This window comes from Galeopterus variegatus, unplaced genomic scaffold, assembly GCF_000696425.1.
Source record: "Galeopterus variegatus unplaced genomic scaffold, G_variegatus-3.0.2 Scaffold1674, whole genome shotgun sequence".
Lineage (NCBI taxonomy): Eukaryota > Metazoa > Chordata > Mammalia > Dermoptera > Cynocephalidae > Galeopterus > Galeopterus variegatus.
Genome location: NW_007727785.1, coordinates 148962 through 175573, shown reverse-complemented (window position 1 = coordinate 175573; position 26612 = coordinate 148962). Strand labels below are relative to the sequence as shown.

The window sequence follows — 26612 nt, the reverse complement described above, 5'->3', positions numbered from 1 at the left end:
GAGTTCAAAGAAAAGAGAAATTACCACAAAAAACACAAAAACTAACTCTTAAAACTTTGGATAATGTTTATTGTGTTTTGTGATAATGTTGATAAATGTTGATCTCAGAAGTTTGGAACAACATTAACAGTGTGTATTATATACCAGATCTTGTTCAAAATGCTTTGTAAATATTATTTAATCCTCACAAAAGCCCTATGATTTTGGGTACTATTATTATCCCCATTTTTAAGAAACTTGCCCTAGGTCACAAAGCTAGCTGGAAAGGAAGTCAGGATTAAAAACTGATTACTCTGGCTTCAGAGCCTGTGATCTTAGCCACTATACTATCCTTACTAACAATGAATAGGGAATTTTGTTAGTAAGCAGAGACATATTTGATATAAACAATTTATAACCCATAGATACTATTTTGCTTTCATAATTACAAACAGTTTCTAAATAACAACATCTTAATATTTTTGTCTAGGTGCTGCTTGACCTTGCTAGCTTAATTTTTGAAGAACAACAATCATTAGAAGTAATTCTGAAGAAAATAGCTGCCACAATTATTTCTTTCATGCAGGTGCAGAAATGCACAATCTTCATAGTGGATGAAGATTGCTCTGTGAGTACAAAGTGTGACTTTTTTATTTTTAGAAAGACAGAAACTTATATTCCTGCAAGCACTGCTTTTAAACTTCGTCTTGGCCCCAGAACTCTCTCAAACCCAACTGAATATGGATATTTATACAAGGCCAATCAGAGTATGAGGTGTTCTGGTTGAAGAGAGATGAAGGCGGAGGTAGAGGGTTCTTTCAACACTCCCTTTCACCTCTGACCATCCCCTGCTTCTTAACCCCCACCCCTTGCTAAATGGTTACCATGGGAATGACTGTGTGCTGCTTCTGTCAATAGCTATACAGTCTCGACAGGGAAATACATTGTCATTACAGTGTGCTGACTTTTCATGGTCAGGAATAATGGTGCCCTGGTTGCTATGAATAGGCAAGACCCCCATTGTGAATGGATTGGGTATTTATTTATTTATTTATTTTTTTAACCAGAAATTATTTAGAAACCAGAAGGCTTAGCCCATTAGAGTCAATATTGCTAAAGGGGCCTATAAGTTCCATATCGTTTACCAACAGTGGCAAAACACTAAACTGTTTTAATTGGTAGATTTCAATCCACTGACTTCTGAGTGAGTCTGGAAAGATGGAGAGTTGTCATAGAGTGCTGGTTATTTTATAGGCAATTGTCTTGAGTTTGCTATTAGAATAAGGACCCCTAGCCTAAGGCAGTTTTCCTTTATGCAATTTCTTTCCCTCCTCAGCCTATGAACCACTGCTTCTGGAATTTTTTTTTTTTACATAGTTGTTTGTTTTCTGTTTTCTTTAGTCCCTAAGAATAGCCTATTCATCAGTGGGTTAATAGGAAACAAAGTAGGGACCACCACTTGTATAGGTCAGTTATAATCTATATATGATACCTGAATTGATGCTTTTGGGGGAAATAGAATAGTAAAAGATATTCAATACTTATTTACATTAAAAAATTTTTAATTGGCTTAGGTATTAAAACTGTACTATATGACCCAACATCATCTAAATCATTGTGTGTGTATATGTCAGATGGATGTGTTGATTAATACAAAATTATCATTAATAGGATATCAAATGAGTTCACTATGCTAAAAAATAATCAGTATTTTCATAGATACTTTTCATATTTTCAGTCAGTTATAAAATTCTTAATATGGAGGTAATTACAAGATGATAGCTATCCTTTTAAAGTTCAGGTCAGAATTTGTCAATGCGGTATGTCAATTTATCATTTTTGCTGTGACCTGCTCTTTAGCATTTAATTATTAAAAGTTATACATGAGGCATTCTTTTTTAGACATCTTAAATGTCACTTTAATTAACTTTCAATGCATCCTTCTACCAGTTAACACCTATTATGGTAGCAAACTGATTTGGATCAGTGCTGCTCTGAAGCATAGCTTAACAATATGCCCATTAATATATTTTGCTCACTTTTTGACAAGTTGTTGGATTTAGAAAAGGAATTACGTGACTTGATATTCATTTATATTACAATTATTTGTTGATTTAAAATATTTCAACAAAATGAGCAAAAATCAAAATGTAAGGAAAAAATATACTGAGTTCTTCCCTTCTCAAATTAAACTATCATTGTTTTATTTGTGTGTTTCCTTGCAATTTTTTATTCAGTTGCACATATAACATGGTTGCAGCATGTATTCTGCTTTTTAATGTAATGTTGCTAAAATCTTTACAATTATTTTAATGATCTCATAAAATATTACTGAGTGATACATCTTTTTAAAAAGGCATTACTTAGCTGGGATTTAACAACAGCAATCAATGTGTGCTTAAAAGCCAAAATAAAAACAAATAGTACTCAAATAAGCATTCTTGCAAGTAAAGATCAGAGATGATATATAGAACAAAGCTTTTAATGATGGGAAACAGCTTTGAGGATGTCATGAAATGGGTACTTATGAGTACTTAAGTTTGTTTTGTCTAAGAGTGAGTAAAAATAAAAGTATTGTAATCTTGTCAGTTCCATAGCATGTATGTCTGTATGTAGGTAGTTTTCATTACCTTATCAAATTTGTTTCTCAGTCTGTGCTGTCACTCTGTTTTCAGGATTCTTTTGCTAGTGTGTTTCACATGGAATGTGAGGAATTAGAAAAATCATCTGATAATTTAACAAGGTAAAATACCTTATTCTTTATTTGTCTTTATCACAAGTATATATTATTGGCTAAATAGTTATTTCATGACCAGTTTGATTTAAGACATATAAGCTACAGGCTATTTTCTCCCCCTACAAATAATTTTATTTGTGAAAATATTTTACTGTTTGATGTTAAAGTCCCAGCATGTTTTCATTACAGTTGACCTTTCTGAGAATTATTTTATATGGTGAATGGTGTTGCAATTAGTGTAGGTCTCAGTACAGTATTTTTGTGAGCCGGTTTATTTAAGACTATATTTCAGTTACTGTATATTTTTTCATTGAGTGTTTGACCTTTACTAGAAATTGATAGGCTTCCGAACAAGCTTTTCTGCAAGTCTGTTCTGATTTGGAATCAGCCATAGGGATTTAACTAATAACAGAAGGAAGCCTATGGTCCTGATCACACCAATACATCTACCCCCTATGGCTAGTATCAGATCAGATATCTACTGTAGTTCAGTTCTTTTTCACGTTTTCCTTGTTTTTAAATTTATATTCATTATTTTGTTCTTAATTATTACTCCGAAACAATATAAAGTATTTATATTATGGAGGTTATAGATGTTATTATCCCAATTTTGTATGTGCTTTGTGAAGAATTTTGAAATGAATTTAGAATAAACTGCTAAATGTTCTTTCTCATATTCCTTTTTTCACTCTTAGCAAAGGAACATAAATATATATATATATATATATATAAGAGTATAAATCTGCTATGATAAAGTGTCAGTAATTCTGGGCATAATGCTATTTATCACATTGTTCATTGTTTATTTGTTTCAAATTATTTTACCCCTAATTATTATATCTAAAAACCTCATATGGAAATAGAATATTAACTTCACTATTTGATATTAAAGTTTTAGATTTTTTTCAATGCAGTCGACCTATCAGAATTATTTCATGTAATTAATGGAGTCACAATTAGTAAAGTCCTCAGTAACTAAGCTCCTTGGTGGTGATGCTTTAAAAATAATGTCTGTGCAAATCTAGACTATAGAATATTCTGTAACATAAATGGCTTGGTCTCTTTAAAAAGTTAATGTTATTGAATCAAATGGATAGAGAGTACTGTTCTTGAGACATAACAGCCAGATGCAATATTTGAAACTTGATTTGATCCTGGTTTTAAAAACTAAACAAAATAGCTATCCAAGACATTTTGGGGGACAATTGGAAATTTGAATATGGACTCTATACTAGATGGTGATAGAGAATTTTTACTTTTCTTTGGAATTAGAAAGATATTGTCATTAGTTAAAAAATGTTCTTATTTTTTAGGAGATTCATGCTGAAGTATTTAGGGACAAAATGTTGCTGTGTCTGCAACTTACTTTAACATGGTTCAGCCAAAAACAAATAAGTAAATATATTTAAATTCAGTATATTTAAATAAGTAAATTCAAGTATATCCACATATGCATATATAAATATGGCAAAATATAAAAATTGTTGAATCTAGAAGATATTCATTTTACTTTTAACTTTCACGTTTTCCCTATACTATTTCAAAACTTCATCAAAAAAATTGGAAGAATGTGTTTATAATAAAAAGTGGGAAACAAAGTAAAACAAAAACTATCTCTGTAGATCATATAAAGCAGAGTTTGCAGCTGCAAGAACAAAATACTTCAATGCACAGCCTGTTTTTGTTCTGACCCTCTTAAACAAGACAGGCCCAAAGATCACTGTGAGGTCTGCAGAAGCTGTGTTTGTCTTGCTGCAGTCCTTTCTATGTACCCTTTCCTTTCTTCTTCCCCTCTTATCTTTTCTCATGTTCCCTGTCCTCTAAGTGTTTCCCCCATCAAGTTGGAGAAGGGTCGGTTGGCCACAGTGACTTAAAGTTGTTAGTTTGTTAAGTGTTTACATTAAAATCAAAACTCATTATTACTAGACTATTAATTTAACAATATAATACAATGAAAGGCTTTTTCTCCTACTATTAAAAGAATTTCAGGAATTAGCAAGGGGGCAGGAATGTATCTTGTAAGCAGATGAGTAATTCATTTGATTCAGAAGATACACCTGACTTAAGCCTTGACTTCTGACATGGGTGTGGGATGAGTAGTCAAGGCAGATAAACCACGGTATCTCTACCCAGAGATTTTTCTGCTGTCCTGGAATTTTTGGTTCACATGGTGAAACTGAATAACTGACCTTTATTTCCCTCTAAGCCCTGCTGGTCATTAGCTGAAAGGTATATCCCATCTCCATGCCTATTCTTTCCTAAGCCACTGTGCAATTGTATTTTCTGGCATATCTGACATTGTTTTTGTTAGTGTTGAATCCTTTTTGAATGCATTATAATATACACACAGCCTGGCGTGTGTTTATTCCTCTCAACTGCTGGTAGCAGGTTGTACTGCCTAGCTTGGTTAAGAATCCTTGGTTCTTATCCTTAGGAGGAGCATTAGTACGTATTATTTTGATTTTATTATGCTGTGACTTCTTTTTTTCTTTTTGGAAAAAAGTATTTTAGAACGTTTCTAGATAAGACACATGTAAATATTTGAAGCCAAATCTGCATAACGAATAAGTTACTATATATATAAATACTATAAATACGTACATCTATATTTATATATTTACCTTTATCTCCATAGGACAATAAGAAAATTGGCAAGATAACGCATATTAAAAGTATAAAATGATGAATTATATACATTACCTTTAAATATTTGTGCAGCATCATATGTCTCTAATCATATTTTATGTTTTGGCTTTTTGATTTTTATCATCAATTCAAGTGGTCCTGTAATTTCTTCTAGTGATAACTGAACAAACCCGTGAGTTGGTGTAATAGTGACCTCTACTGGTGAATATGCATTTTTTTAAAAAAAAGCAAAGTCTTGCTATATATTTAATTTTGTTTCTGATGAATACCACCATTCCCTCTCTGTAGGCAAAATGGAAAATATCTTTCCACTTATTTATTTAATGATTCTAAAACAGTCATAGTAAAAAGATATTTTTTGTGAAGTATAAATAGGTCAATGTGATTTCCTTAAAAGAGACTAATTTACATGAATCATTTTAACTGATTCATTAACTGATTTTACAGTAATGAAAATCACTTAACACTAATGGCTTGTGTCAACTAAACATTTTTTTTTTTTTTTGTCTTTTTGTCTGTTTTTTCCGTGTCCGGCAACGGATCGCAACCCTCAGTGTTGCCCCCGTACCGGACCAGGGACCGGCAACGGGATTGCAAACCTCGGTGTTGCTCCCGTGCCTCGCTCAGCCAGTGAGCGGGAGCCGGTCTGTATGTGGGATCCGAACCCTCGGGCGGCAGCGCTGCCGCGCCTCCTAAGCGGCGCACTATCCAGTGCGCCACTGGGCCGGCCCTCAACTAAACATTTTTAAATTAACCTTTATTATAGTGATGCAATCAAAGATATCTTAACCATGTACATATGTTTTTATTTTAATAAAAATTAGATAGCAGGCCTAATTTGGAAAAACTGAGTTAAAATGGTGTTTAGGGGGCTAGAAGGTTAGCTCAGTTGGCTAGAGTGTGGTGCTGATGCTGATAACGCCAAGGTCCAGGGTCTGATCCCTCTTACTAGCTAGCATCCACCCCCCGCCCCCCCCCAAAAAATGAGAAACAAAACAAAAAGAATAAAAATAAAATGGTGTTTAGTAACTTCAGCATTTTGAAAGGGGGCTAAACTGATATTGATACTTATTTTTCACCAGCAGATTCTTTATTACATTTCTAAAACTGCTTATTGGTAGAATGCAGTACTCTCTAATTCTCATCAATTATCACTTTGCCAATTCAAACACTCTTCAATGAGATGAAACACTAGGCAATTTGATGGTGTTAGCAGTAAGCAAATCATTCTTTTTAGGCAATTATTTATCAACTGAAAAGTGTGGGGTTTTTCCTACCTATCCATTGATTCTTTATTATAAATTTAAATGATATATTGAAGACAGTTTTGAAATGTTAAGTGTAAAACTAAAAAATTCAGGGCAAATCATACGTAATTATTAGAATCCTATTATTAGTGGAATAAAGCATAGTAGGCTTTTGGGAGTTGGATTGCCCAGGGATTTTCTAAAGGAGGCTCATTTCCAGATGGTGGGAGATTTTCAGAGTTTCCATGCTTCAATTCAGAGAGCCATCCAATTAGAAGGAAAAAAAATGAGTATGATGTTGTACAGTTTATGTTAGTTATTTATTTTGAGAAATAGATATTTTAGTGCTATAATTCCACACTAGTTAACTTTATGTTCATTTATAAATGCACATTTTTTAGTCATAAAATGACAAATACATAGAATTAATCCTTTAAGCTCACTTTCTTGGAATATATATATTAGTTACTACTTGCTATTGATTATTATATTAGAAAACATGATTATAATTAAATAAGGACTGCTACTTTAAAAAACTATGAATATAGAGTAGAAGAATGTAGAAATCAGACTGATTTTATTTAAGTTCCACCACTTACTAGCTGTAGGACTTTGTGTAAGTTATTTAACCTCTCAAAACCTCAGTTTCTTCATATGTAATGATAGTAGGATTGTAGTAAGTAAGTACTTAGTGAGATAGTGCATATAAGATGCTTTAGAAAATTTCTGGCACATAATAAGTACTCAGTAAGTTTTAGCTGTTATTTCTGTGTCTCTTCAATATGTTTTTCAGTTTTTGGTTTACATTAGCCTGCAGTGATTCCCATTTAATTTTAAAGCACAGAAATTTCTCTTTTCAAGCACCATGTCCCTAACTCTGTCTTCCCAACAATGCACTTATGTACAACTCCATTGATATCCACTGTGCAAAAAGCCTTAGATGTCTGAGTTAGCCCTGGTCTTCCAAGAAGCAGATACTGAGACTAGATTAAATGTGCAGAAAATTATTAGGGGTAACACAACACCCTGTGAGAGTAAAGGGGGAAAGAGTTAGGAGAGGCTACGAGAGCCATCAGACCCAATCAAAAGTCTGACCCATGGTGAAGGAGATGGAGAAAGAACGTTGTGTGGAAGTGTCATGAGCAGTTCTAAGGAAACTTTGGCAAGGCTGTTGGGGAGTCCCCTAGCCAAAGGTTTCAGTCAGAAGAATCCTGGGTCCCCCAGGAATAGGCCTCCCTTAGTGTCCTTAGTGTGGTCAGTCTGTTTAGGAGCAGCTCTGGTAGGTGTGGGCTCAGTGCAGACAAGGTGCTGGGTTCCAGAACACAGCAATTTGAGACATTGGTCAGTTACTCTTCCCACAGTCGGAGCTCTGAGAGGCACATTTCTAGGGCCATCATAATATTCCTTTTATTTAAAGAATGAGATCCATATTCCTTATATTGCATTTCAAAATCTTCCACTCTCTGCCCTAGCCTAACATTTTCAGCCTGAAATCATCACTTTATTCCTGACAATCTATATTTAGTATTTCTCAGATATACATGGAACTCTTCCATTTCAGCAATGTACTTTATATTGTTTTTCTCTGCCTGAATACCCTCCTTTTCATTCCTGATGTCTTTCTTCCCTTTTTAAATCTTAGCCGTATTTTTATGCATTTCTTTGCCACCTCTACCCTAATACATTCCATTTAAGTGCTGTCTGTCCATCTTCTCCACATGTGTGGTGCTTGCATTATTACTAACTATATTGGTTAGGATTAGGTTTGACTGTGGACTATGAAAACTCAAAATAAAAATAGCTTAAAGAAGAATGCAGTGTTACTACTCTCTCCTGTAAAAGCACAGACATAGGCAGCTCAGGGTAGGTGCTGCAGCTCTGCTCCAAGGAGGCCTCAGGGACCTGGGCACCTTTGGCCTTTCAACCTTGTGTCCCTTGGGTGTGGCCCTTCCCTTCAGGATCAAGGATGTAGCTCTAGCCATCATATCCATGTTTTAAACAGTAGGATGGAGGACAGGGGAAGAGGGGGCAGAGAGCATGCATCAGCTAAGGGTGTCCCAATGGAGCAGGTGCTCAATCTATATTTATTGAGTACAGGAACTAAGAATTTATAACCATTTCTTATAGAGTAAGAAATAAACATGGTATCACGTAATATTAATATATCTAATGCTCATTTTTCACTATTAAATAAGGTATTAGTTATCTGTTGATTTATGAGTAATTTTAGTACTTCTATATCTCTATGGTGGCCACCTGTGCATTTTTCTTATCTTTACTATAGCTTCTTCTTTTCTTTTTCCTAGGCTGTTGCTGTCTATAAAATAATTGCACTTTTAAACATTGTTTTATTAACCTAAAACCTGCACTCATCTCAAAACCTTTTCTTGAATGTCACCCAGATAATATGTATGAAATAGGACCCCAGTAGTGTAATAGGGCTTAGGTGTATGATAATTGGCATACCTGCACAGATTATCAGTCTCGTCTTGAGAATTATTCGATCATTTGCTCCTATGTTACTATTCTGCCATTTTCTTTTCATTCTTTTTCACTTACACATAATACCGAACAAGTAGTCAGTACTCGATGTGCCAAATTATACTTATAGTAAAATGTATCACAAAGAAAGGGAAGACCAAATATCATGGCCAGCAATGAGGCCACAGACTTCAGAATCTTTGTGGAATCACTAGTGCTCAAGAACAGCATATGGAAGCACTGTCCAAGGAAGCAGCTAGGGCAAGTTGAGTGGGAAGGACAGAAGTCAGGCAAAAGTACTGGAATGTTGAAAACACAGAACAAGTGCACATTTTTTCTGAGGCTTATATTTTATTTTGAAATGTCTCCTTCTATTAGGCTTTCCTGTTCCTTCAGTTTGTCATATTACAATTAAGATAGGCATATCCTTATAGTTGGGGTCAATTTCCATAATCCTATCCTCTTTGCCAAATTCATCACCATCACCAGGAACATATGGAGTTTCCTTATGAAAAAAACATGTTCTAGTCTGTTTTCCTATCCCCAGCACTAATACTGTACCCTCTGGCATCAGTTTAATCTCTGTGTATAACCTATTAAGCAAGAGACTAAAAACAAACTGGTAAAAATATTTAAGTTCAAAAAAATTTTTTGAGGAAGATAAATTTTTAATTTAAAAAAATATCATAAAGGATCTCAAAGCAGGGAAATAAAGAGTATAGAGAGGAAACTGAACAAAGGGAAAGATGTTAAGGAAGAAGAAAAGAAAAAGATGAAGAAAGGAAAAAGACTTTCTTCTAGGCCTGCTTGATTTTTCTCTTGGTCTTAGAATGTGTGAAAGATTGTTTTATTGGCTTGGATAAATAAAATAAATAATTGGAGTAAAACAAGTGCTAGACTGTAGTCATTCTATAGTCTGATGAGAAAATAAGACATGGGGGGAATCCATGAATGTATGAATTTTACATTAAATAGCACAAAAATAATCATGCCCATTAACAGTGGTAATAAGATTACTTATGACATTGCTTAAATTTATTTTAGATAGTTGGAATATTGTGGGGTTTTGTCTTTTCAAAACATTTAAACTATATTAACTATCAAAGTTGTAAATCATCAAACACGTTTAAAGCTGCATCTCCCAATTAAGATATATATTTTGCCTTATAATTTAAGACAGGTATGTTTCTCCTTTAATCACTTATTTGACTCTGTTTGCCCATGTTTTTTTCACTGCATAGAAGGAGCTCATAACCATTATTTCCACAGGGAACGTGATGCAAACAAAATCAATTACATGTATGCTCAGTATGTCAAAAATACTATGGAACCACTTAATATCCCAGATGTCAGTAAGGACAAAAGATTTCCCTGGACAGTAAGTAACCCAATTTTAGACTTGAAGCTAGAAGGCTGTTTTCCCATCAGATATGTACTTACAGTTACTGTGCATTTGAAGCAACACTAGAATTGACTGCTTCAGGGTGATCTGTGCTTTCCCTAAAGGAGAATAAAATAGCTCAAAACATCTGTAGAGAGCTATACTTGGGTATTTCTCTCTATACTTTTTTTCATTTTTTTTAACATGTATTGCATGAACTATTATATACTAGTTTTGAAGTAATTTAACTATTATTTTGTAATGTCAATGATATTCCTTAGATAGTATTGCTGTAGTTCTTGATTTTATCAAAAAAACTAAGTTCCATATGGCTTGAACTTACATAATTGGTAATCTACTGTAGTGAGGAGCTCTGTGGGAAAATGGATATTTCTTTTTCTTGACTGCAAAGCTACAAAGATCTGTTTCTAAGACACTGAAAACTTTGAATTCTGGCATTTTCTCTCATCTTATTTCAGAAAGGCACTGCCCTTTGAGGCAGCTAGGAGACCTTTTTAGAACTCTAGCAATGTGGGCAATAGAAACAATGATATTACTAAAGAAAGATAGGTTTGTAATGTAGAATCTATGGTGGTACAGTGCTTTTGGATTCTGCTCCTCTTGTTAAATTATTTGAGACATCTACCACACTAGCATAGTAGATACTGAATAAATATATTGCTTCATGTTATTATAAGCTGCGTGGAAAGTTAAAGTGAAAAAAAGAAATCTAGCATATTATTTTTAAATAAAGACTGGTTGTTCTATATTGCATTTATGTGAACTTTATTATAATTTGTACATTTTCTGCACTCCAGTGTTATCTGTAGCTAATAAAAAAGATGAATATATTAGTGCTTTCAAATGTTCCATATAGTTTATACGGCAACTAATGGACAAATCAATCTCCTACCATTTTAGCTATTCTGTTTCGTTTTTGTTTTTTGTTTAGAATGAAAATACAGGAAATGTAAACCAGCAGTGCACTAGAAGTTTGCTTTGTACACCTATAAAAAATGGAAAGAAGAATAAAGTCATAGGTAAAGCCTTTCAATTAACCTATATTCTGCACTTGCTTAAAAAATGTATTGCCAACTACTTCTTTCAATAAGAAGAATAAAATGTCTGAAAAAAGATAAAAATTGGAATAATAAAAGAATTTTGAAATAATTTTATGTTGATAAATGCCAACACATTTGTTGAATATCTTGTTAACTATGGTATATTATTGTAATTAACTCTATTTCAGCAGAATTTTTTGTTTAAGAATGATGTGTTAGAAGTCAGTAGATTAAGTAAGAGATACCAAGTTGATAATGTGTATTGTTTTAGAGTCTCACTTCCTGGATTTTGATTTTTTTTTAAAATATTTATTAGTAGCACATTCATTCTTACAAGTCGTGATATTTCTTTATGCCCTTTGCCCGACCCATCACTTCCCAAACCCCCTCCCTCACTCCCTCCCCTCCATCTCTATTGTCTTTAGGTTTGTTCTCTTCTTCTGAAAGTTCAACATATTGTGGTCTTTTCTTTTTTTTTTTGTCCTTTCTTTTTGAGACCGGCCGCACCGCGCTCAGCCAGTGAGCGCTGTGAGTGCATCGGTCATCCCTATATAGGATCCGAACCCGCGGCGGGAGCACTGCTGTGCTCCCAGTACCACACCCTCCCGAGTGCACCACTGGCTCGGCCCTATTGTGGTCTTTTCTTTCTTCCTTTCCTTCATTCCTTACTTTTCCCCTCTTTCCCTCCTTCCTTCCATCTCTCACTTCTTTCCTTCCTTCCTAGCAGCCGCTTATGAGTGAGAACATGTGGTATTTCTGTTTCTTTGTCTGGCTTATTTTACTTAACATAATTCTCTCCAGACTCATCCATGTTGCTAGAAATGGCAGAATTTCATTCTTTTTTATGGCTGAGTAGTATATATATACCACATTTTCTTTATCCAGTCCTTCGCCAGTGGACACTTAGGTTGGTTCCATATTTTGGCTACTGTAAATAGAGCTGCAGTGAACATGGGAGTGCAGGTATCTCTTCGACATGATGATTTCCATTCCTTTGGATATATACCCACTAGTGGGATTTCTGGACCATATGGTAGATTGAGAAACCTCCATACTATTTTCCATAATGGCTGTGCTAATTTACAGTCCCACCAACAGTGTAGAAGAGTTCCCCTTTCCCTGCATCCCTGCCAGCATTTGTTATTCTCTTGTCTTTAATAATGGCCAGTCTAACTGGGGTGAGATGATATCTCAGTGTGGTTCTGATTTGCATTTCTCTGATGATTAGCGATGCTGAGCATTTTTTCATTTACCTGTTGGCCATTTGTATGTCTTCCTTTGAAAAGTGTCTATTCATCTCCTTTGCCCATTTTTTAATTGGATTATTTGATTTTGATTTTTTTTTAATATGTGGTTTAGATTGTAGGTTGTGTTCATTTATTCATTCAATAAGTATTTACTGAGCACTACACTGTTCTAGGCAATTGGGATAAATCGTGAGTAAAGCAGAAATCCCGGCCCTTAGGAGCTTATTAGATTCTTACATGAAGGTTATAGAAAAGCCTCTACCTCAGGAATGGTGGAAGAATGCAATCTCAGAAAAATGGAATGATGTTTCCTATTATCAACATATTTGTTTCTTGGTATTGCAAGATATATTAATAGGGTTAAGTGTAGTTTTATATGCCAATCATCCATTATTGACATAGTGAAAGTAGTCTGAACTGTTAACATTTTCCTAAGAACCTGGAAATAAAGGAAATATGAATGCTTTCTAAAGGTTAAAGTTTTAAATTAAAACTCTAATGAAGCTACACTTAGAAATATGAATTTACTTTAAACAGTCTGATTAGTTTTCAGGTTACAAGATTTGAGTCTAATTTTATTGAAGCAGAGTATCAGTCAGAAAGTGGAGATAGGGGATGTCATTAATGAAAATGAATTTAAAAAGATGAATATTGAAAGTGCCTATTCAAGTTCTGTTCAAGCGTAAGGGAACCTTTGTCCCTAACGTGGAGAGGGATGTAGAGAGGTTTATCAGTGTACATTGAGTATTCTGACATATGGCAAGCCACACTTAGGTGGAAATGGATACAGCAGGTTGTAGCCAGTGATTCCTCAAGGATTCTAGTCCCTTTGCTGGTATGCATCCTTATCGTGAGATGGATGTATCAGCTTAATGCCATTAAACATTCCATGAGTCTAACTTCCTTTGTTCTGATTATTTTTCTTTCCAATGTAGTTTAGTTCATAGGAAGAAAATGCATTATTTATGCTCTCTCAAATGTACTGGTTGCTTTGACAGTTGTTTCATATTGTAGATTAGTGAACTGGACTTGAGGCAGTGGGCTGGAACTGCAGGTGCACATACTCTTGTTCCTGAGATAGATCTATTTCTTGTACATTAATACTGTTCTGGTTTTATAAATCAGTTTTGTTAACTTAGTTCCTGTGACTCCACCCTAGAGAATCCTCAGCATGCCAATCTAGTTTCTAAGCCTAGAGGCCAGAGGCTAAGGATCAGAGCCTGACCCTGGTAAATTGCATATGAAAGCCTCCTATAAGCCAGCATGCCAACTCCCTGCTGGGCTTTTTGGTCAACTGCACTCTTCTGAAATTCTCAGAGAAAAAAGTAGAGGCTAATGAATATGTATTAAAAGTAGAGGCTAATGAATATGTAAGCTCTCTTTTAAAGATTATCACCGATCAGATCTCTAACATAAGCAATAAAAGAAAACTGCTGAGGGTGCCCCACATTATAATGCCCAGTAAATGTTATGTTATAAAATTTAATTTCTTAGGGAGATCAACATAGGGAAAAACTACATAATAAATGTTATGCTTTTTAAAATGTTTTTTCAAATAAGTATAAAGATTTACTACAGGCTATCTTTGACTTTTAAAAATGTGAAATTAAATTCCAGAAGAGATGCATTATTTACTAGTAAGTTTTCATAAGAAGGAGGATAGAGTGGCAGCTTGTCAGATATTCATTTTTCCTCAGCAGCGTTTCTTTGGAATAATAACTAGGAATGGGGACTAGCTGGAGAGGGTTATGCGTCCAGCTCTTTCATCGCTTTATGCATATGGTAAATGAGAGCTGGTTATGTGAAGTGCAAAAGGCACTGGGAATAGGACTCAGAGCATCCTGTTTTCTTCACTGTTTCTTTAACCATTCAAATACTTATGGGCATATTACTCACTTCTGTGGAGATGAACTTAATAACCTTTCAGATCTGTTCAAAATTCACAATCTGTAATCCTGTCACTGTTTAAGACAAATGAGCAAAAAAATAAAAACTAACATTGAAATAATCAGGCTTCTCTTGGCATGCATTTTCTGTCACCCTACTTGTTAACAGAGCCAAAACTAAGCAAATGTTGTTTTTGGAGAGGAAAAATTTCCTGTAAAAAAAGAATAAAAGAAAAAGAAAGAATTCCCCCAGTGGGGTTTGGGGGTGTAAGGGAGATGATGCTCAAGTTGATCCCAAATAGAAGGAAAATTTCCAGTGTTTCCTGCTGTTTTATAAGTGTGACAGAACTAAGAATTTGAAGTCTGGACGATACTTATGTTATCCACAGATGCAGCATGGAAAATTTGGTTGTAGATAATTTGTCTTAGGCGTCACAGACCAGATTCCAGTATTATGTAATTCTAATAGAGAATCCCTGTAGAGTTAGATACAGAAAGACAGACGGGCCCATGTGTTTTTTGTAATCTTCTTCCTTCCCCTCATTTTTTTCCATTACTGACATTTAGATGACATTATAGGCATTAAACCAGTGTGAGGCCTGGAGTATCATCAGATATATTCCCTAAGGTATTATTGCATATCAAATGTTTTCTTAGTGCTCTGGCTAATACAGAGTGTTTCCACCACTTTGCTTCCAGCACTATTAAGGAAATATTTTCCTCATTCAGCATTCATTTATTTTAACCAATTATTTTCCCTATTCGTTATGCTAAATATGCTTATTTTCCATATTGTATATACTAGAAGTTTGATGTGTATTTTCCATACCAGATTTTGAAGAAATTGACTTCAACGAAAAACCATGTTTAGAACATCTCCACTTTAAATATCTTACATTTCCATCTCCTTGTTAGCAAAAAAGCATAATAAAAATAAAAATTATAGTGCTATACCACACATTGCTTGACAGAGAAGTAAGAGAAAAAAGTATGAGAGAGAAATACGAATTTGTTAACCACTTTGGAACAGACTGGTTAATATTGTAATCCTTTCTCATCTACACTATAAGAAGGTTTTGTTTTGTATTTCCACGATGAATTTTTTTTTTTTTTTCCTTTTTGTCTTTTTTCGTGACCGGCAACGGATTGCAACCCTCAGTGTTGCTCCCGCCCCTCGCTCAGCCAGTGAGCGGCCGGTCTGTATGTGGGATCCGAACCCTCGGCGGGAGCGCCACCGCGCTTCCCAAGCAGCGCACGATAGCAGTGCGCCACCGGGCCGGCCCTCCACGATGAATTTTGTGAGTCTCTTATACATTCACAATTGTTCTGTTATCCTGTTTGAAATGTCCAAACACCTGCATCATTCTGACGCTCCAAAAGATAACCTCGTTTTAGTTCCTTTGTACCAATAAAATGCAGGAGAACTTCATGCCTACCGAATTTTTCTGAGTAAGGCTCAAAATTTTAAATAATTGATTGTCGCTTCATATCATCTTATCTTACTCTATTAATCTATTTTGGCTTTGTTTAGTTAATTACTCAGATGTGGACCTTTAAATAGGTGAATACTTGCAGAGATGATCTCTTATCTGTGTGTTGCAGTACAATTCCAAGACATAAATATTCTAATGTTATAAGTTTAAATTTGACTTTTACTTCATTTTATTTTTTATGTTAAATTTTATTGCTTGGCAATATCACCAACTGTTCATTTGTTTATAAGATATGTGGTAGGCTTTTCCTAATGTGAATGTAATTAAATTGTACATGGTCTGCCATGGTACACGTTGCTTCTCTTATTTAAAGTTTCCAGTTTTTTCTCCAATTAGAGAATTGTAAATTATGCTTAGTTATGATAAGCTGCAGGAAATAAGACTAGAGGGGCAGTAATAATTGGAAGAAAATGAGAAAAAAATAAAATTAAGAAATTATAGCTTAAAATTATAAAAATAAAGATCTATAGAATAAAAATAATGATTATAGCTTCAAGAATTGATTGAAGAAATAGAAAAGTAAAGAAAACTTAATAATAGCACTGGAAAACAGAAGTATAAACATTGGAACACAAACACTGAGGAATTTCTGGAAGATAGGAAGTATATGCCATTTGTAAAAACACATTTTACACAAAATGGGCAAAATTGAATAGGAATTTACAATATTTATATCAAACAAAGTGAATATAAGATAAAAACATTATGTAAAGTGTCATCTTGCATTGATTAAAGTTAAAACTCATAGAGAAAAATGTAATGAATTACATTGAATGGACACTTTTCATAAACTAAGTTACATCTTTGACACATAAAAACCTAAGCTATTAAAAATACAAGGAGAAATGGACAAATGGTAGTCATAATGGGCCTTTTGATATACTTCTCACAGAGTGTTAAAGTACAGGAAACATAAGGAAACATTAGAATTGATTAATATAAAGAATTAAATGGACTTAATTGACATATGTTGATTTACTTTTATGTTTCATAATTTAAAAATACAAGTTCTTGTGAAATATCCATGAGAAATTAACAAATATTGATGACATATAAACATACAACACAAACTCAATCATTTCTAAAAAGAATTGATGACCATTCTCATGTATCACAATGCATTAAAATTGGAAATATATAATAAGAAGATAAAGTAGAAGGAAAAAACTTCCTTAGAAACTGAAAAGCATTCTCCTAAATGAGAAAGAAGAAATCAAAAATCATAATTCAAGTATATTTTAGAAAATTAATGGTTGTATCAGTATAACATTGAAACTCAAGATACTTTGTCAAAGATTTACTCATAGGATAAAACACAGCTTTAAATATTTCATTATTATTAATCAAGAAATAATGAAATTATGTTAACTAAGCATTCAACTGAAGAAATAAAAAAAATAGCACCTTACTCTTTCCTACTCTATGCTGTCTCCCCCAAGTAAATAAATAAATAGAGAAAAAGAAAGCAGAGGAAAGGAATTGAAAAAATAAAATTATGAAATGGAAGGGATAGTAAAACGAGATAATGGGCAAACACAATAATAAACAACTTTCAATGTAGATAATGATAATAAAAGAGGAACACAAATAGGAGTGAGGAGGTGAAAAAAACTACAGATACAGAAGAAATATTAAAAGATGTTAGATAATACAGTGTACCAAACAGATAATATATTTTGGCGAAATGGAAATATTCTATAAAAATTGGTAAAAACCAATACTAACTCATGAGGAGTTTAAAATTTTTCATGGAAGTAATTGTGAAATTTACTCTTAAAGTTGTTAAAAAAAAATTATTGCCCAAAGGAAATTCTATTTAATGCAATTGGAGAAGAGAGGATGAAGTAAGGTGAGATATAGAAAAGGAGGCAAAATAAAATAACAAGTCATATAATTGTTTAATGGAAAACCCCAAAAGAATCAGCAGAAAGTACCTGTCTAAATAACAGTTTTTAAAAAATACCTGGTTATCAAATTATTAAGGAGAATTAACTTTAATATATGTCAAGACAAATTGTTAGAAAATAAAAATTTTTTAAAATTCTTTTACCCTAGTAACAAGGAATAAAGTTGTCCAGAAATACGTACTATCTATATAAGGAAAACTATAAAATTCTATTCAGTAACTTAAAAATCATTAAGAAGTTAAGTAACATTTCCTGAATAATTACAATCTATTTTGTAAAATATTAACTCTATCTAGATTATATTTATATCAATTTTAGTACATTTTTTAGTAACATTGAAGGGGGTGGGTTTGTTTTTGATCGGTACATAAACATTTACAATATTGGCATCTGGAAGATATAAAAAGAATCAGAGTTGATGGATATAGAATTGCGCTATCAGAAATTAAAATTATGTCGTAAAAGTAGCATTTAAAAGTATGATATATGTGCTAGAAGAGATGTCAAGATTAATGGAACCAGAGTAGAACGTCTACATACAGACCCATATCTGGTATATATAAAATTGTGTTACTGTATATAATAGAGAATATTTCATTGCTTCTAAGTAAGATGCTGTTGGTTGAAAGACACCATTTTATGTATCTTCAAGAAAGAATGGCTTCAGTTAACTGTGACAAGCTATTGATTATAAAATGCATACTGATTTCAAAAATATTAAAATGTGGAAAAAGTATATAATAGTTTAAATAAATATGAATTTAGTATATGATAACATAATTCAGATCATGAGAGAATGGGTAAACTACTCAGGTGTTTTAAGAATCCAGTAGCAATAAATTGGATTACAAGGTTAAATATAATACAGTGAGTCTATAAAAGTACTAGGGAAAAAATATATGTTTATATATAATCTTAAAATGGGGAAGCCTCTTTTAAAAGCAAGGCACTATAGTTGAAAACTGTAAAGATTATTATTTTGACTCCTTAAAACATTAAATTTTTTATACATCAAAAACCTCACTGACCTAAGATTATAGACAAATTACAGGTTCAAAAAAAGAGAAACATTTGCAAGATAGGAGATAAAGATGGGTTTTACATATTAATAAGACAGGATGCTAATTCTGGAATCCATGTCCTGTGGTAGTGAGAACATAAAACTACAAGCAGGATATAAGCATTGACCCCCTGCTATACCAAAAAGCCAAGAGGAAAACTGGTTGGTAACAACATTTGATCTCTGGAATTATGGAAAAGGAAGTACAACTTGTGATTTTAGAAGCCATCTAATCCCTTCAGTGTAATTTGTAATTTCCAGCAGTGCCTTCAGTGCTGATTAGCTCTCAGAGCTGCTCTGATGACCACGTGAAATAATGTCTGTACAAGCACTTTGTGAACTCTTATAGGATTAGGAAACACTAATATTTTACTGTCTAACTCTACTACTTCTTGGCTTTCCCCTAATATGTTTTCGAATATTGTTTTATTTTATGATTATACTTATTAATTGGTTTTTGCTGAATAGTTTTCTTTTATTTTTGTCTTGTATTAACTGCTTTGTTTTTATATGTAAATGATTCTGATTTTGTGTGGCTTGCTAGTAGCTGTGGCATCTCAAATTACCAGTTTTAAATTTCATTGTTGTACTGTTTGTCCACTCTTTCAAATCATTAACCAAGAAGTTATGAAAACTCTATCTGTAAATGCGCCTAAGCTTTTAATTTGTTCAAGTGAGGAACCCCATTTGTTACAAATCATCTTCTTCATAGTTTTTTTTTTTTAATTGGATATTTTTGTTTGATATAATTAGATTTTCTGAAGGGTATAAAGACATTAACAGGATTATCATGAATGCAATATAAATATGGCTGTCCATTCCACTTTCAAGGGAGAATAAAATTATATGCCTTAATTGATGATTTGTCTTCAGTATCCCTTTTCTTGCCCTGGGCTTAACTCTGTCCATCTATATCTATAGTTGTTAATCATAACATAGACATACTTAGCTGTTCTGCTCTGAGCTGCGTTTGTTACAGCAGACTCCTGATATTTGTACACTTAACATTCCATTTAAATGACTTGTGAGCAATTACAGAGGTATAATTTAATATTTTTTAATGTATTCATTCAGTAAATTTTGATAAGAGCATAGATTTAAACTGCTATATGGGAGACTTACTGAGCTGGGTCATAAGCCTAGCAGACTTCCTGATATACACATCTCAACCCCTATTTTTGTACTTTCTTTGCTATACATGTGGTAATTCTTATGAAGTAATAAAAAATATTGTTTATAAAAAATTGCGATCAAGTAGGAGAAAACCTTAGTAAAACTGAAAGCCGATTCCATGTGATGTGAGAATTTAAGAGCATGAAGAAGCACATGACTCTCAAGAAAATGTGATTTGGAAGACAGCCAGAGCCTATGTAAACAGTTCCGTATTTATAATTTGGGGATTCACAAAGGTTCATAATCCTTGTGTTTTTACCATACATGGGATAGGGGCTTTTAAGATAATGAATGCTGATTGTCATTTAGGATGGGACTTTTACTTAGTGTCCAAATTCATTATATCTCATTTAAAGTTTTCCTTGATAATGGAAGTGCTAGAGAAGTAATTCCTGCAGATAGATAGATATGACAGTTAGATACCTTTACTGTCTAAAGGAGACAAATGAAAAAAAGAGCAAAAAGGAGAGTACAGATCATTAATAGTGTTAAAAGTAGAGTAAACACCAATGGTGATAAAGGGACTTAGTGTGCAACCATGTATCATCACAGACTCTGAAATTCTTTGGTGCTCCAGGAAAAATAAGGGTTAACAGACTAGTCTTCATGGGAAAGTAGTTTGGGTCAGAGCTTCAATCCTACACTCTTTCATTAACTCAGAAAACATTTTCTTGAGTTCCTACTATATGTCAGGCATTTTGCCAGCTGAAGAAGTGGAACTGAAAAAATAAAATGAAATCTCTAAGCCCAAGATGTCTGCAGCCTAGAAAGAGAAACAGAAACAAAATCCACCATGTTACACCAAGTGATCATGTTGAGGGCGTAGAAAGGAGAAGTGCCTGCCTCACCTGGGAAGTGGGAGGCCTCCAGGAGCACACTGTGAAGGAGGTGTAAGGACCAACTGGGAAGACAGGAAGGAGAGCAGTGGGGAGCAGTACAAGCCTGTGGAAAAGCAGAGAAAAAAGTGTGGGAAACCAAGATGCAATCAGGGCACTGCTAGCAATGATCTGGCAGGGGAAAGGGCAGCATAGTGTGTTGAAAAGAGAGTGGCCTTTGGGGCTTGGCTGAGCTGAGGGTTGAATTTTAGACCCATGCGTGCCAGCTAAGTGGCTTTGAGCAAATGATGTAAACTTTCTATGACTCAGTTTTCCTCATCCATAAAATGGGATGGTCACACCTACCTCAGTATAAATTGTGAGGATTAGAGGTCATGTGTCTACTAAAGTATTTAGCATAATCCTTATCTTGTAGTGGGCACATGGTGGAAGTCTGTTATGATATATTTGAAGACGGAAGTGATAAGGACTTTAACAATACTTTGTTTTACCCAAAAAGTGGGCTGGATCACCAAACTCCTCACAGAGAAACTATTAGGCTCAGATTTCCATAAACAACCAGTTTGATAAAGATTTATCATAATGTTGGTGTAATCTTCCATTCTTGTTGACTATATGTTTGACTTTCTAAGTTAGGATAGGTCTTAAGGGGTTATGATTTTCTTCGAAGATTAGATCTGCCTTTATTTCTAAGTAAATAGTCATTTTTATTTGCATAATTATTTGTAGTATCATAAGTTGTCTGCAAATATGATTCTCCTGGATGCAGAGGTGCATATTTGAAATATGAGACTATGTGAATAGGCATATTTTTGCATCCTAATTGTGTTTTTTAACTTCTGGCTTCTCAGTGAGGAAAGGCAGTCTGTGTGACCCAAAATTCTGATGTGCTTCAAAATTGTTCCATTGGCAAGTATACAAAAATCCAATTAGTTACCAAAGGACAAATTGTCTTTGGGGACTCAACCGACCAAGTCTTGAAGAAAATTAGTACTCTAGGATTTTCTGAACATAGGCAATGTACATTTAGGACTATGTGAAACTAGTTCTCATATAAATTAATTCCGTGTACTTCTTTAGCTTATATTTGTGGGGGTTTGTCTGCTTATTTGGAGATGCCAAGCATTCCTAAGAGAAAAGGGTAAGATAATTTGGGTATGTATGTTCAAATCAATAAAAGCTATGACAGTTAAAATAATATATGCTCAATTTCTTGGATCATTATAGGGGTTTGCCAACTTGTTAATAAGATGGAGGAGAATACTGGCAAGGTTAAGCCTTTCAACCGAAATGATGAACAGTTTCTGGAAGCTTTTGTCATCTTTTGTGGCTTGGGGATCCAGAACACACAGATGTATGAAGCAGTGGAGAGAGCCATGGCCAAGCAGATGGTCACGTTAGAGGTGGGCTGAAGTTTACAGGACTTCTCTACAGCCAGACACTCAGCTTTTACCTTTCTCTCATAACAATTCATGGTGTGGGTTTATTATATCACTGTATCTTCTGACTTTGATGATGAGATCGTTATCACATTTAAACAGCAAAGGAAATTAAGACCCAGAATATTTTAGGAACTTAAAGGTCATATGACCAAACCAAAACTCAGGCTGTCTGTCTCTTCAGTCCTCTGCTTTTCTACAGAAAGCAGTCCTTGACTTTAATGATCCATTCTCACAGATGTCTACTGCCTCTGTAGCCCATCTGTCCCTTCCTCATTGCCTGAGCCTCCTCCCCATCTCCCCATGAGAACAGTTGTGAAAAAAAAAAAAATGGAAAAAATACCAAAAATCAAAAAACCAGAAATACTAGGCCCTCTTAAGAGAATTAGAAGTAAGGAAAAGAAAATTGATTAAAATCAGGAATAAACTCCTGTAGTAGCTACTTCAGAGTTATCTCGGAAACTCTTTCAAGCTACAAATTTAAGGACTCCACTTCTGAAAATTCTGATTCAGGAAGTCTCGGGTAGAGGCTGGGAATCTGTATTACCATAGAGCTCCCTAAGCGATTTCAAATGTGTAGGCAACACGTGAACCATTGACTTGGAGGAACTTAGGCAGGCTCCTTCCCAGACAGGACTAGCCTACCCAAGTGGGGCAGACCTTTCCACATAAATTTCACTAACTGCCTTGAAAATGTTCACTTCATATAACATGGAAATTTCTTACGTCATAGACCAATTTAGGGAAATATACATCAGAAAGTGCAAATATCTACTTAGTCATTCATACGCTGCTGTAAATATATTTGAATATTTGTCTACCTCATACCTAGTTGAGATCAGTGGAAATCAGAGTTTGGGATATAGTAACATTTACTCTGTTCCCTCATAAATAAGTAAATACCTAACCTAAAGAGCTAGAAAGATATACATTATATGTCAACATTTACTTAGTAACCAAGATGGAACACTTTACTTTCTAAGCTGAATATATAACACTAATAGGTTTGCTAAAGTATTACATAAAAGATCTTGGATTATAAACCAGTGGAAATCTGTTTCAAATATATGTACATATAGTTACATATGTATATATGTACATATAGTTTCAAAGCTATATATATATATATATAATTTTTAACCTAATTTTTTTCCAGTTCCATGGCTTTTCATTAAAAAATTGAATCTAATCCAGTTATCACTTAGAAAGCATTTGTTTAATTTTTTAAATTTTTTTATTATGGAAAGTTTCAAACATATACAAAAGTAGGGAAAATAGCTTAAGGAACCCTTATGTACTAATTAACCATCTTCAATAATTATCTATCCATGGCCAGTATCACTCCATCCATTCCCACATTCTTGTTCTCCTCCCACTGGATTATTTTGAAGCAAATCCCAGGCATCGATATCATTTTGTTCAAAATCTCTGAATATTTTCCTGATTGAGATTTATTTCTATTTTTTACATTATCACTCTCTTTCAGCTAAATATATGGGTAGCTGTGCTTTCACCTAGTATAAAAAATTTTCAGTTTCAGGTCATTATGTGAAGTCATTTCTGTGATCACAGGTTCAACCTTGAAAAAAACGTTCCTTTCTTTATGAGGCCATTGGAGAAAAGCCAAGGATGCAAACCCCTCAGGTCTTCTTAAGACAATGAATTATTTCGAACTGGAATTCATGATCATTATAGTAACAATAAAACAACAATAACAGTGAAAATAGCTAAACTTTATCAAATGCTTCCTCTATAATCTAATGCTTATGTGTATTAACAAAATCAATCCTTATGCCCTATGAGTAAAGTGCTATTTTTATCTTCAGTATGTGAAAAAATTAATTTTTTGAACTTAGTGTTATGTCATTCCTTTATTCACTTATCCTGGTTGCTAATTAATATAAGACTAATCCATGGTCACAGTCTTAGCCTTTCTCAACAAACTACCTCTACGATATCAGTAGCAACAGATTAGCAGCCATGACCTATCATTTTCACAAGAGCAGGAGATAGCAGCTCTGAGTTTCCTGAGGTTTCCTGAGGTTAACCAGTAATCAGTGGTTCGAATGCTAAGATAGATCCAGTGTAGCACAATATTATAAATATTCTGAATCACTAGATAGTAGACATATATACCATTTGGCTTTAGATTTTTAATTGCTTAAAATTTTAAAGACTGGCTCAAGGAAAACTAGTTCGGACTATTGGATTAGTTGGCTCACCCTTTAAAGTCTGAAAATGGGTTACCTTTTTATCAGTGACTTTTTAAATTTTGGGGGGTTTTTGTAAATCTGTGTTGTCTCCATCAAAAATGAATTTTATAAAATATATTTTTAAGACATGATAGGCATTTCAAATACAACCATTAACTTGGTTAAAAGGAGTATCTAAAATACTGTCCCATTACATAGAAGTTACTACTTTTGAAAATTGATGCTCATGTTAAGTTGGTAAGAAGATAGTAAGCCTGACATTTTAACTCTACTAGGTAACAGAAAGTATACTATGTTAGGAGTGGAAAGCTGGGTCCTAGGCCCCCTCGTCCTCTCACTAGGCGTGAGCTTGCAGCCAAGTCATAAGAATCTCTGAGCCTCTATGTCCTCAACTGTAAATGCGTGGCTTTGTAGGCCAGCACTACTCTTCGCAGCTCTTGAATTGTATGAGTGTAAAGGGATTTCCAAATCTGTATGGCATTATATACCAGCCATGCAATTTTCCTGTATGAATTCTACAGTGGTTATAGGCCTAATCTGAGAGCCACTACTTTCTTTCCAAATATCAACATTAACATGTCAGTTTATACAAAGTTTTTTTTTTTTTCCTAATTCTGTACAAAAATAAAGTTAGTATTTTATTAAAACACAATGCAAATTTTCTGCCAAGTTTGAGCCAACAGTTATTTCTAGGGTGGCTGTTAGAGCAATAATGTAAGAATGGAAGTTGCAAGAGTTTTTTTTGAACAAAGGGAGTATAACTTTTTATTTTCTGAAACAAACAATGGAATATAAATCTGTTGAAGAAAGCAGCAAACAGGATTTGACATTCTGAGGAGTCTAGTTATCTCTCCAAATAGTTTTAGCAGAATTCCAAGTTTGAAATCCTAATTTATTTACATTCAGTAGTCCTCTCCTGTGTAACCTGGACCCCTTCTTCTCTTACCCTGTAGGTTTTGTCATATCATGCTTCAGCGGCAGAGGAAGAAACAAGAGAGCTCCAGTCTTTAGCGGTAATTCTCATCCTCTTTCTTTTTAAAAATTACTAACTACAGACATTTAATTAATATATAAATATGCTTTTCTTGGGCTATCTGCATCTACTAGTATTGGTTCCCTAGACACTTAATCAAATTTGGTAAATATTTAGATGGACAATCATAAAAATATTTAATCACCTCTACCTTCTTGCATTGGTACACAGTCACTGATAATACAGCGCAAAAGATAATAACCTACATTGACTTCGTAATAGGTAATTATGATTTTTTCTTCTAGTAATTGTTATAATCTTTACCTCTTTCTTAAATTTAGTTTTCAGTTCCTAGACAAATGGAGGCAGGTGACTTACAAGGTGGTTATTTGGCTAAATAATGACAAAAAAGAACTTATAGTTTGTTTCTGATAACCTACTCTGCATTATCAAGAATTGAGAGTGATCTTACTTTCTGACCGTATGGTTTATGGAGTGGTGTTTGAAATTGTGTTCAAATAAGGTCAGTTCCTGAATTCTCATTACATTGTTATTTAAGATACAATGAGAGATAAAACCCATTGATGTGTAAGTAGATATGTCATATGTTCTAGGTCTTGGTTGGGATTGCCTTGATTGAGATTAATGGGTTTAAGATAAAACCCATTGATGTGTAAGTAGATATGTCATATGTTCTAGGTCTTGGTTGGGATTGCCTTGATTGAGATTAATGGGTTTAAGATAAAACCCATTGATGTGTAAGTAGATATGTCATATGTTCTAGGTCTTGGTTGGGATTGCCTTGATTGAGATTAATGAAAATTTGAAGCACTTATACATTTGCAACCAAGGC

The 26612-nt window shown here is 33.9% G+C and overlaps 1 protein-coding gene across 1 annotated transcript in view; it reads left to right on the top strand.

Moving 5' to 3' along the window:
- The window catches only part of PDE5A (phosphodiesterase 5A, cGMP-specific), a 146242-nt gene that overhangs the window by 65416 nt on the left and 54214 nt on the right, over positions 1–26612 (top strand). The window contains exons 6-11 of the mRNA XM_008578385.1: positions 470–607; positions 2655–2722; positions 10360–10468; positions 11424–11511; positions 22362–22537; positions 25740–25799. Coding sequence (XP_008576607.1) covers positions 470–607; positions 2655–2722; positions 10360–10468; positions 11424–11511; positions 22362–22537; positions 25740–25799 — 639 coding nt within the window. The remainder of the gene's footprint in view (positions 1–469; positions 608–2654; positions 2723–10359; positions 10469–11423; positions 11512–22361; positions 22538–25739; positions 25800–26612) is intronic.